The 13,127-nt window shown below is 37.7% G+C and overlaps 1 protein-coding gene across 3 annotated transcripts in view; it reads left to right on the forward strand.

Moving 5' to 3' along the window:
* The window catches only part of COX16 (cytochrome c oxidase assembly factor COX16), a 46,652-nt gene extending 34,217 nt beyond the window's left edge, over positions 1-12,435 (forward strand). For all 3 annotated transcript variants that reach the window (XM_069017552.1, XM_069017553.1, XM_069017551.1), the window contains one exon: positions 12,065-12,435. In XM_069017552.1, the coding sequence (XP_068873653.1) occupies positions 12,065-12,181 (117 nt within the window). In that variant the 3' untranslated portion in view covers positions 12,182-12,435. The remainder of the gene's footprint in view (positions 1-12,064) is intronic.
* The last annotated feature ends 692 nt before the right edge of the window (positions 12,436-13,127 follow it).

Here is a 13,127-nt window from a genome sequence, read left to right on the forward strand (position 1 = left end):
TTCTTTATTTTTTGACTTGTCCAAAATACAGCTCTTAGGAACACCTTCTAATTCAATATATAGGTCACATTGAAGGATTACACTGGTGGCTGTTACTAAATATGGTGTGATAAGAGATCAAGGGCAGTTAAAAAAAAGTTACTGTTTTAATATGTGAAGCCTTATTTTACAATATTATTGGCATTATATCTGCAGCTGTTACTGAGGATACCATGCCAGCTCTTCTGAAGCGTGGTTGCCTGATACGTGCAAATGTCCTTTGGCCCTCCCCAAGATGTTTAAAAATATCTCACTGTCCTTACAGGAATGTACATATTGAATATATACTGAATTCTTCTACAATGTCATAATTTCTCCTATAAGCACACATATATGCCCATATGGGCATATTGCAAAAAATAAAGACATTTCCAATATTTCAAACATGTTGAAGTCTGCATTTTGTCTCTGATGTGGTGGTGATGTAAAAAGTTATAATCACAGACTTGATTTATTGTGAGGAAATTAACATAAAGACTTTTTCTTACCTTCTAATTTACTAAATTATATCTTCTCAAACTATAAAAAGTTTATTTCATACAGGAGTGTTTCTGGTCAGGATACTATTTTGAGGAAGGAAGAATTTACATGTGTAATTCATACTGCATTTCTCGTATCTCAGATCTGTTAATAATGGCATTTATCTTGTGCCTTGGGACATGCCAAAAGAGCAAGCTACCTTTGCATACACTTGCCATTGTTCATGCATTCCTCTCACACACTTTTTTGTCCTCATATGACCAATTAGTCCCTGCTGCTCCCCTTTGCCTAATAAATCACAGCTCTGTCCACTAGTGATGCTGGTACTAATGTGAATGTAGTTCTGCTGCTGAGCTGGGCCTTGTAGAATACACTGTAAAAAATATCAAGTGTTTGACCTGTGACAAAAGCCTAGAGTATTTTATTTGAAAGAACAAAAATACTGTTTAAAAAAACCTCATTCTTATGATGAGTGAAAAACATTCTTGTGGTTGTTTAACAATCATAGTACATTCCTCTTCATGTGTTTAATGCAGTCTAAAAATAACATTCCTTATTCTAGCACTTGGTTTCTATACTTCTGCGAAATTAATGGTCTAATAAATGCTAAAAAAAATCTGGCCTCAGTTACATCAGACCCCAAAATATAGAATTGTTGTTAAGGGTTTTTCTAGCAAATAAAAGCTTTCTTAAGAATTTACTAACATTTTGCAATGGAAAAAATCACTGGAGTTTGAATCAAATATGTGATATTCAGTGGGAATCAATAGCAATTGAAAGTAGAGGAAAAAATATCACAATAAATAAAAACATGAAGGGTTGCTATGGAAACAGTAAATGAGTAATTTATAAAGCAGGGAAGACTGATAAAAGATGGCTAAGGGCATCAGAGCTGTCTGATAAGTAAGCTGACAAGGAAGGATATCAGTAACAGGATGGTGTTGCAGCAAACCAAGAATAAAATAATGAGGATGTAAACTCATGATTAACCATGTTGGCAAAGTAGCAACATTCAAAAAACATATCTGTATTTTTTTTTAGAGAAAAAAATCCTTTGTATTCGAATTAGATGTGCTTCCAAACCCCTTAATAATCAAACAAGATGTTGTTTAATACCTTCTAGACTCTGGTAGTTTATAGCCATGTTGTAAGAATGGGCTTTGAAGACTTCAGTGGCTGCTGAAAATTTCAGTCTGGGATTGATGGTTCTCTGGGAATCATCACTGGGCAGGAAGGTGATGCTATTGAAAGAGTTCTGTGAGATTTGGGACATATAGGCAATATTGTGTATTTTTTTCAGTGATGTGAAGAAATTGTGAAATCATTACTAATGTGCAAGTGATTTGAAACTATTGCAGTAGTAAAAGCATGGTAAGGCAGGGACAGAGAGCTGTTCATATTACTTGGTAAGATGGGCCCATTAAAAGTGAAAAGTACCTTTTAGAGTAGCCAAAGTTATTTATTTAAAAAACTGAAGATGCAGGCCAGAGTGGACTGCATTCTGGAAAAGATTTAGGAGTCAGTGAATAAATAATTCAGCTGAATCTTCTAGTGTGATCTTGTGGCACAAAAAGCTAATTCAATGTAAGAATATAAACAGGAATGGTAGATGACCAGGTGATTTTACTTCTGAGTGTGGCACTGATGAGGCTGGGATTGAAATTCTGATTCTTCTTTTGGTAACTGCATTTTGAACAGGCCTTTAAGAATGGATTAGGTTGCAGAACAGGCTGACTATACCGACTTAGGGCTCTAAAAATGCCTTAAAAGAAACTTGAGGATTTAAATAATATTAAAGGTACTGAGAAGAATGTTACTTCCATATAAATACTTTCATAGGAAGAAAGTGATAGATATTGAACATTTTTTCATTGCAGAAAATATAGTAAAATTAGAAATAAGATCCATTATTAGGAGATGGGAACATCATTTGAACACAACAGCAAGAAAAATGAGTCCTTTGTATTTCGGAATATCACAACTGTAAAACTTTGTAAAGTTTTCCTTCAGCTGCTTTCAAGGATGGCATAATTGATGTAATATGCTGGTCTGCAAATGGTCAGACTAGAAAATGCTGTTTTCTTGACTTAAAGAGTATGAATATTGAGCAGGTTTTGTTCCTTATAATTTGATAAATCACAAAAAGTCAACATTAGCTCTGGACAGAAGTTTTTTAATTGTTTGCCCTGACAATTACAGCAGAAGTCTGGTAATTGCAGTATTAAAATGTATATTGAGGACAGTTCAAAAATTAAGAGTAGGTGTATGGAGAGGCATTTTGGGAATATGACCTATATATTTACTCTCTTAAAAGAAGAATTTGAATAAGCTCTTCTGAAAAAGATTCAGGCCACTTAATGCTCATTTGATTTAACTTCAGGGATTGTGGTGCCAGCAGAGTGGATGAAACTTTTTTCAGGGAGTGACAGTGTAGTAACATGGTAATTGCATTCAAGTATGTGGACATCAGGATGATGCCAGTCATTGAAATCTGCAAGTATCTTGTTGCTGTCATTATCAGTACCAGAGGATTACTGATTTTGTTGCTGTTTAAGAATTAACAGATTAGTGTACTGAATTGATATGCTTCAGTGTCTGTGAAGATACTAGTGGCTAAATGCCTTGAGCTGTTTGAGAGCTGACAAAGATGTTGGGAAAATATCCCCCCTTAGTGACTGTTATGACAATAAATAGGTTGAGATAAATAAAGAGGTTGAGATACTTTTCTTACCCCTTTAATCACTGTGTTACTTCCATGCTCTCTTCTTTCTTAGTGCATTGTCCAGCCTAGCCATTAGATTCTGACTGCCCTCCAGGTTGTCTGGGACGAGTTGAGTTTCTTGCATTTCAGTTTATTTACATGTGAAATGGTCTTTTATGTTTTTATTTCATTATGAGTCTTCAACACAATGTTTTGTAGAGAAGTGCAAAGTTGTGTTATTTTATCATCAATAGAAACTGCCATGGGAAAGGATTTTAGTTCAAATAGTTTGTGTTAGGCATTTTATTCTGAGTGGATGTACAGTCCATAGCCACCTATAGCTTTGACCTTTTCTTCTTGACATCTTAGTAGTTTCCTGTACCATAGTTCAATGTGTTCAAACTAAAAACTATGTTCATAGTTTTTCGCAGAGAAACACAAGAAGGTGGAATTTGGTGATGGGTATGGCACAGGAAGAATCCTAGTAGAAAAGCCTCTTGCAGGAAGAAGGACAGCCTCCAGAGTAAAGTTCATAGGGTATCACTTTTATCTGGTGTTATTTCTGGAATGCATTTCTGTTTAATAGTCCTGTAAGTTCTTTCCTGGTCATCTCTTAGCACAGGATTTTCCTTAACTGAGAGCTGTTTCTTTCATTTATGTTGCATTTGCACTTTCCTTTTCCAATAAGAAGACGCTGATGTCTCATAGATGGAAAACAAGGTGAGTGATTAACAGTCAGACAGCAAACATGGTTGGGACTGTTATAAATAATCTCGTCACCCTTTCTCCTCTCTCCAAAATAGAATCCTTAGTACCAGCTTGCATTCCATGCTGTTTTCTTGGTTTTTAATGCCACGCGAATTGACCAACACTTACCATGCTAGGACCAACACTGTGTGTTGTCTCAGTCACAAAAAACCCCAAAAGTTTGGGTAGGGAAAGTTGTATCCACACATCATGGCTGAATTCTTTAATTTATTGTGCTAAGGAATGCTGCTAGCTTCTGCCAGGCAGCCAGTATAGGGAACACTTTCTTGTGCAGCTGGCTAGGTGGAAATGTTAAGCACTTCTGCCATAATAATGGGCTCTCAGTGGGGAATTGTTGGATCTTTGGTATGAAATATCTCTGAAGTAACTTAGTATAGTGTGTGGGAATTTAGCTACACAGCTGAGGCTGTGTATGTTTCTCACATTGTCTGCTTCTGAAGATGATACAGCAAAACAGATAATTTTGAAGGAAGTTCTTGTCTCACCAATCAGCAAAGTGACTTTTTGCAAGAATATCCTCCTGTTTGTTTTTCTTAGATTTTTTTTCTCTGGTTTTGGCCAATTTTGAAAACATTATCTGGAATATTTTGTGATTGTCATTGTACTTCTAGATGATGTCCACATGGACAATCAAGTCTAAATGTGAAATACTTTAAAAGATTATTAGATAATTCTTGCATGTTCTTTGCTTCTCAAATTATTGTTATCATTATTTAATGTTCAAACTATGCTATAAAAATGTAGTCTGCTTTAGCAAGTTACTGTCAGAGAATGGGTCACTGCTTGTCCTAACAGGCTTACTGATCAAACAGAAAAATGAGATGCAAGATTCTGGCGGAAGCTGACCATGTTTGCACATTTCTTAGCTAAATAATCAAACTTCTAAAAATTGAATAGAAAAGTTCCCAAGTTTAACTTCATTGTGTGTCTCAGCAGTATTGCTGAGAAGTAGCTTTACTGTCACTGGTAGTATAGTGGGGGAATAACACTCCTATTACTGTCCACACCAATTAGACAGGGGGTGTTAGCCACAGAGAAGGAACGGGGATTTTTTTTTCCGTATGAGAAATTGACCAACAGCACAAATCAAACTGTAGCCACTGATGTTACTGAAAAACTATTTATGGCTGAAAGATTTGAAATTGTCATGTTAACATTTAGCCCAAATCATGGTTTCCCCACGGAGAAAAGCATTCTGTTTCAGCATATGAATTGATAAGCAAGTTCTGGAAGAGAAGTGAGTGGAAAATCAGCAGGGCAGCATAGATGAGAAGCAGAAGTCCTAAACTACACTAACTGTGTGAATGTTACCTGAACTAACTGAGATCAGGATAGACAGGGAGCATGTGAGAGGCAGAAGATTGTGCCCACCAGTTCAGAAGGGTCGGCTGTTTGGTAAAGTTGACTGCTGATTTGAAGGAGTGTGGTTACTTTAAAGTAGTTACTTAATGGCCTGGATTTAAGTTTAATTTGACACTGCTGTTGTAAACCTTCTCTAGTTGTTTCTTTTCTTATGCCCACACACTTCTGTTAGTTTCATAGTGGTAGCTGATCATTTCTTGTGGTAATCTCTTAGCCCTTTGCTGTGGTATTCATTGCAGCTTTTTCCTCTCACGTAAGAAACCTTGTTTTTCATATCTCTTCAGAAGGAAAAACACCATGTGTGACTCATGGGTCTCATTTTTTTTATCCTGGTACACCTCATCCTTTTTTTATTAGAGTATCTTTTTATCTTTATTAGAAGGACAGACTGTGCCAGATTTTATATACAGAAAGTGAAAAAATTGTCCACACTTCCAAGCATTCGTAGTCTTAGGAAGTTGTTTGAAAGAACCCATTTCTGTGGTATCAGAAGGGCTTTCTGGGCTCCAGATAGGGACGTGCTGTAGAAATCTGTATGTTCTTCTTAGCAGCAGCAGAATTGTCGTTTTTTACTCTTACTGGTCTCCTGCACTGTTAAAGATCACATATTCCCTTCAGTCAAGTTCACCTTTATTTAGCTGAAAAAGTTGCTGCAAACATCCCAAAAGTTTGTCCCGGGATGCTCCTATTTTAGAGACTTGTGCTGCAGTAACTAGGACATCCCTTTATGAAGTTTAGTATGATATAAAGTTAGCAAGATCAAGCAGTCAGATTTGGGAAATTCCTTGGTCCTGTTGACTTGGCTAGGTCTCCCAAGTTGTAAATGTAGGGATAAATCTTAGTAAGCAGCACCTCTCTTTCTGGGGCAGAATAACCATAGCTTGATAAAACTTTCCTATACAAGAGAAATTAAAACGATCCTAAATGTACTTAATTGTTTAATTAAAAGTGGAATTTGCTGAATTTGGGACGTTTGATCTTGAAGTTGTACTGCTGCACTCATGCTATTATTTATGTTGGACCTTTCTGAGCTTCATTTTTGCTTAAGAAAAGAAGATACGCTGAAAGTAAATGAGCCATGCATGCGTTCTCTTGACTTTATCATAAATCTTTTGGACTGAGAAGTCCATCTTGGGTGAGCTGCAGGTGTAATGCATAAATAGCACTGGATTATCCTCTCAGATTTAATGTGGTTTTTAAGAGATTCTGAATTTTAAGAAGGAAAACTGTTTATAAATTAGGAGGAACTTCTGGCAAAGCCTAATTCCTGATGCAAGTCTGTCTCATGTTGTTTTCTGTTATGTTAAAAATTCAAGGCTGTGTAATCATGTAGTTTCAACTGAGAGATATAATTGTTTAGTTTACTAAGCACTTTGTATCACTGTAACAGCTTCACACAAAACTATGAGAGTACTCTGTGAACAGTAATTAAACTCTGGGACACCTCTGGGGTGGAGGCAAGTTCTGTTTGCATGCTTTGGATCAGGAAAAGGTTGCACAGACAAACTGATGGTGTAGTTCCTCAATATACATCTTTTACACATAGTCACTCAAAGATGTTTCTCTTCTCTCTCCACCCAATGTTTTCTTCAGCTATGCCAGTTCAAGTGTTTGCATAGTCCTATGCTTAGATAGGATTTGTTCATAAGCAGTATGAGTTTATTTTACTAAACTATTTTTTTTTTCTGGTCAGAGCACAGCCCCATGTAGTTGAATTGGCATAATTAAAGGAAAAATAACACATGGGGAAAGACTGTCTTAAACCAGTTCACCATATGTTAATTAATTGTGCCATAGATGAATGCTATTGGATGCCACTGAAGTAAGCAACAAAGCCTCTATTGGTTTTTGCCAGTCTTCAGCAAAGCCAAAAGGAGAAGCAGTTATCTGGATGCTTACATGCCAGTCCCCCCTTCACCCATGCCAATTCTTCCCTTGATGAACAAAAAAAAAAATCTTACTCTGGCCATAGTTTGCTGCTTGATAACTTGTTTGTTTACTAATACCATAAAAACTAAACAGTCTTTAATTGGAAAAAATACTTCTTTTTAAACTGAGGATTAAATGACTAATCATGGGCTATTAAATCCCAGATTATTAAATCACTAATTGCAGATATTAAATTATGTCACTTCCTAAGCAAAGTAAGTAACACCCAGTTTATATTAAGAAAATGAGATGTCAAAAAGATGGCTCTGGGAAAGAGTTATAAAAAAACCCCCGCTAAAGCCGTATCAGTGTGATGATGAAGTTAGGATTTTCAGTCATGCACAAGACAGCAGATTCAGTGTTAGCTGTAATTCTGTACCTCCTCATCTATATGTCATTACAGAGCTCCTCAATGTACCTTTTGTCTCTTCAAGCTTTTTTGACACCTTTAAAAAACAGACTGTTCAATTGGTTTAATTCTTTCATTGCCTCTTACAGCCATGAGGATATTTTTCCCTGGCTCATCTTTTGTCTGCAAATGGATTTGCTTACTATAATGACGGGAAATAATTGTCTCTCTGTATCAGAGCTACTTCTTTCTGTGGTGCTCCTCACAGAATTTATTTCATCAAGCTGTAAAGTAAACAGGATTCCCTTATCCCTCCTTTAACATGTGAGAAACTGAGACTAAAGCCAAACATTTTTTGCAGGCGGCCACCTTGAATTCACTCAGCCTGAGCACTAATAGCTCTAAATTGATCTGCAGACTTCAGTTTGTGTATTGTGGCATGAAGACTATCCTGCAAGAGTAGAATTCAAACTCTTTTTAAAATTTTATTTTATTTTAAGGCTGACAGAGGCTTATGAGTTCTGCTTAAGCCAGGCATTTGAACCAGCAATTAAGAAGTCTTTTAGACCTTAAGAAGGTCTTTTTATGTCCTTTTGGGTACCTTTGCACCAGTCAAGCTGTTTAACAAGTCTTAAAAGTTAAGTGTGGCAAACAGTTGAACATATTTTTCTTTTTCACTGTGCCTGTCTGAATAACTGCATTTTTTTCCTTGAATTTACAGCTTCTGTCAGTCCTGTACTCTTAAGAGGCAGTTTAGCTGATTTAGGGAGTGAATCAGTAGATTTAATGGACTATACTGATCTTACTTTAAACAGCTAATTTTCAATATCCTTTGGGCTATTTTAGACAAGCAGGAAAAGTGCTGCTGATCTGATCTAATTACATTTCATTGTAGTCTCCAATGATTGACTGTTTAGTACATTTGAATTGGGAGAAGAAGTCTTTTGGTTTTTAGCCTTCCAGTTCATACGAATTTCAGTTTAGTAAAAGCTGGAAGTAGTTTAACACGTGATGTGATGTCTTCATGAAGTTAGGTAGGCAGAGTCCAAGTGGCTAAAATGAAAAAAATAAATAAGAAATTAAGAAGACCTAGCCAGATGGAATGAAAGATATTGACTTCAACTTGATCTAAGAGCAGAATTAGCTGCTTACCTGAATTCTCACTGTACAGTTCAGGCAATCTGAAGGAGCTGTGTAATTTTGCAGCTTGTGCTGCACCTAATTAAGAGAAGGACTGTCAGTCTGGTCTTATTCTCATCACTAAGATGAATTTAAAATGTAGCTATGTGCATGTCTTTAGCCTGCATCTAATGTAGCCATTTATTCTGGGGTGAGACTGTTGTAAGAATTTTCATGTCAGTAATCAAGCAAAAAGGGTAGGGTTTTACTCAATTGTATGTGAGGTGCTGTCCTGGTTTAACCCCAGCAGCCAAGCCCCATGCAGCTGCTCGCTCACTCCCCCATGATGGGATGGGAGAGAGAATTGGAATGGTAGAAATGAGGAAACTCAGATTAAGATAAAAACCGTTTAATAGCTAAAGCACAAGGTGCTGGTGTAAGCAAAGCAAAACACAGAATTCATTCACCACTTCCCATGAGCAGCAGGTGTTCAGCCATTCCCAGGAGAGCAGGGCACCATCACGTGTAAAGGTGGTTTGAAAGAAAACTCCATCTCTCTGAATGTCCCCCTGTTCCTTCTTCTTCCCCCAGCTTTACATGCTGAGCATGGTGCCATAAGGTGTGGGATATCCCTGTGGTCAGTTGGGGTCACCTGCCCCAGCCGTGTCCCTTCCTGTGCACCCTCAGCTCAGCGGCAGGTGGGGTGGGGTGAGAAGCAGAGAAGGCCTTGGCACTGTGTAAGCTGCTAAGAGTAATGAAAACATCCCTGTGTTACCAACACTGTTATCAACACAAATCCAAAACATCGCCCTATACTGGCTGCTATTAAAAAATTTAACTCTACCCCACCCAGAACCAGGACAGATATATGTGAAAATAGCTATACAATAGCAAAGCCTTGCAGAACAGATTTTCACATCCCCTTTCAGTGGTGGTACTCCTTTTTATGCCTATCCACATGCAACAGGAGTGCTCTGTTATTCCAAAATGCATAGTATCAGTTCAGAAAGTTGAAATGTTTAATCATTCATGACTGATAACTATCCCACAAACTAAGTCTTGCAGATACTGTGCCATGATAATAAGGAAGTTGCTTTCTTCTTGAATTGCAGTAAGATACTACACAGTGTTTATACATGACACAAAATGTTAATGATCTCTATAAATATAATGACAATAAAAATACAGTCTTCCTATGTATGCATTGGAATCCTTATTTCTTTAAATTTTAATTGATCAACAGACCTTATCTGTCATCTTGGGCAGTGCCATTCACTGCACGTAACCGTGTTGTTTTATTCTGCCAGTGTAGCACAGTGTGTTTTCTAGGTACCTTTATGATTTCTATTGGAAACTGCCAAGATACTTTGTGGTACTGGTTTGTTTGGATATTACAGTTTTGAAATACTTCCTGGTTTTGACAAACCTCCTCTCTGTAAAGCCTTTGTGAAGTTTCAGGGGCAAATTAACATGAACTTTTTGGTAAAGATCTTCAGTATTCATGTCTCTTTTGATAGACTTCTTTATGTAGCCTATCTTTAAATACTACAAGTTTTGTTGTAGTTATTTTAAAAGTTGATTCATGTTCAGGTTTCGGGAGCCAAACAACTTTGGGAATAGCTGAGATCCTCACAGCTGTGTGATACCTTTGTGTTTAATTAAATCAGCATGCATCCCTTCTTTTAAAGCACAAGGTTATTTTCAGTGTAGTTCCCTTGAAGCTTCCATTAGAATCAGATGTTAAATTCTGAATTTGCAATCAGAGGGGATAGTCTCTGTTGTGTGGGATGATGAGTACCTTTCCTCCTTCTCTCTCCTTCCATGTCAGCTCAGATCCCTTCTGGTTGAAATGAAGTACCAGCTAAGCATAAGATGTATACAGTAGTAAAGACAATTCTTCAGCAAGACCTATGCCAACTCTACTGTACAAAAAAATCAGTTGCTCCTACCTTGTGAAAGTCTGCTATGTTTGTGCATGTGTTCTGATATATCTTCTGTAGAGTGTTGCCTAATTTCTTTTGATATCTGACAAACCTCATTGCAATCTCCTCAATTGTAGAAGAATCAAGAAACTTTTACATAACATGAACTAATAGCAGCAGGTCTATTCTGTTACAGCTGTTGAATTTTTCTGCAACTATTATTCAAGTGCCTGGGTGTTTGCCATTTATTTGAATGATTGATAGTAGACAAATTAGGCCACAGGCTCAGGGTAGGGTTAAGTATTTTCTGGTGTATTTTTACAGCATTTGCTGAGATGAGGCCCTGATCACAGATCAGGTTTAAGTCCCACTGCAGTATGTATCATTCATTACTGGTACACAGTGTTGCCCTGTTCAGTAGCGTCTGAGACTACTAGAATAGTCAGTGTGACCTGATTCTGGCAGTGGTGCAGACCCTCTCCTCAGTCTCCCCATCATGTCCAATGTGTTGTTCCACAGCCGGAACAACAGGCTTGCCTTGCCCCTTCTGGGGAGGGACAGATATGCCTCTGCCAACAGGATGGTGAAGATGCAATACATGTTTGTGTTCTTTGATGGCAGCACATGGTAGGTGAGGTCAGAAGGGCGTCTGTGCTTCATATTTGTTGCCTCTAAGTCTAGATAAATACTTCAGTCATTTGTAGGTCTGAGGGGGATGATAGGAGTAGGCAAGAAGGTAATTAAATCTAGTTTTTCACTACCTGACAGTTCAGTCAGTTAACATATCTCATGTATGACTTAGTAAGAGGCCTATCTGTGGTGGCTGGGTGCCATGAGAAACTAGTCAGCAGAAAGCATTGCATACCTCTCTCAAGTTAAAACCATATGGATTGAAGGGGTTTGCACCGTTGCTGTCTCTCCTTATGCTAGATAATGAATCCAACATGCTTTGTATTTGTGCTGACAGGATACTTCAGGTCACTAATTACTAATCCTTCTGTTTGAGCTATACCAATGCTTGTCACTCCTACTACTTCAGTGCTTGGCAGGCTTGCAGTCGAAGAACAGATCTGGAAAACAAGGTGAGAGGAGAAAAAGTGAATACAAGGTGTCTTCAGTTGTGTTCAGATGCTGCAGTGCTTCCTGTCCTTAAATGTTACTTACCTGCTGACAAGCACATGCAGTAATGCCTATCTTAGTCATTTATGCAGCTATATGGGTAACTCCTAGGTTTTTTTCTTTCTTGTTGAATTTCTCATGCAGAGTAGATGAAAGTTCATCAACCCAATGGTGATACTGAGTTTGTTGTGAAAAAAGAATTCAGTTTGGAATCATACATACTTTAAATCATGGATCTGTCAAAGTGACACTGTTATTTTTGCTGTTTGTCTGCAGAAGCTGGAAAAATCTAATTTGGATAACTGGGAGAACATCAGAGGACCCAGTCTGTGGGAAGATTCCAGGACGGTTCAGAAGCAACGGCGGGAGGCTCTCCGTCTCAAGACAGAGTGACTGAGCAAGCCTAATTTGGTGCATCTGGGAAAAAAGTCTCAGGCTGGACTGTCTTAATTTTTAATCCAGTGTCAGGAACAGGCATGGGAGCAGTTGCACTGAACAATTCAGATGTTGTATATATAAGTAACTGTGAGATCAGTCCAGAAGGCGCTGTATTATATGAAGCTCTTTATTTGCATCCATTTGCGTAGAGTACCACAGGCTGTATATGTTAATTTTCAATTAAAAAAAGCTGATTCTTCTATTGAGAATATCCCATTGTTTTTCAATCTCTAACATTCAAAACTGCTTCAGCAAAGAATAACATTTTAAGAGTCACTTGTCAGTACCAGAAGTTGTCATCCTAATGAGAACAACAGTGCTGTCATCTAGATGTGTGTGACCAGATAAATGCTGCTTCAGGGAGCCCCTGCATGACTTCAGGCTCTTTAGCTTGGAAGGGACTCTGCAGGCATATGAGCTGTTCAGAACAGTGACTCCAGTTTTGGCTTAATAATACTCTTGTGTTTCATTTCCAGGGACTGTATAAAGGCATGTACTGAATGTCAGCTGATAATTGGTCAAATAACATTTGTTTAGCTGTGTTTAAATTTCTGTAATTAGTTTATGGATACCTTCATGCAGGCAGGACCTCTGCACTGGAACCTCTCAGTTTAAATTGGAAGAACCCTTCTTGCAAAGAGCTGTGCTGCTTCTCTGTGAGTAAATATTGTAGCAGAATCTTCTTGAACCACTATATAGTGGCAAAGCTCATCTTACATGTATTATTACATGTATATTTGTGCATATGCACAGAAATTTTTTATGTTGCAATCAATTCTTCTGGAATGCTTGTCTTTTTATATTTGTCTTTGTGTGCTAAACACTTGCTGTTAGAGGACATTGTGCTAACGTTCAGGACCGTTCTGCCAAGAGAGTTCAAAGAAGCATCTACTCAATTTTT

The sequence above is a fragment of the Aphelocoma coerulescens genome, chromosome 5 (genome assembly GCF_041296385.1).
Source record: "Aphelocoma coerulescens isolate FSJ_1873_10779 chromosome 5, UR_Acoe_1.0, whole genome shotgun sequence".
In the NCBI taxonomy this organism is placed as follows: Eukaryota; Metazoa; Chordata; class Aves; order Passeriformes; family Corvidae; genus Aphelocoma; species Aphelocoma coerulescens.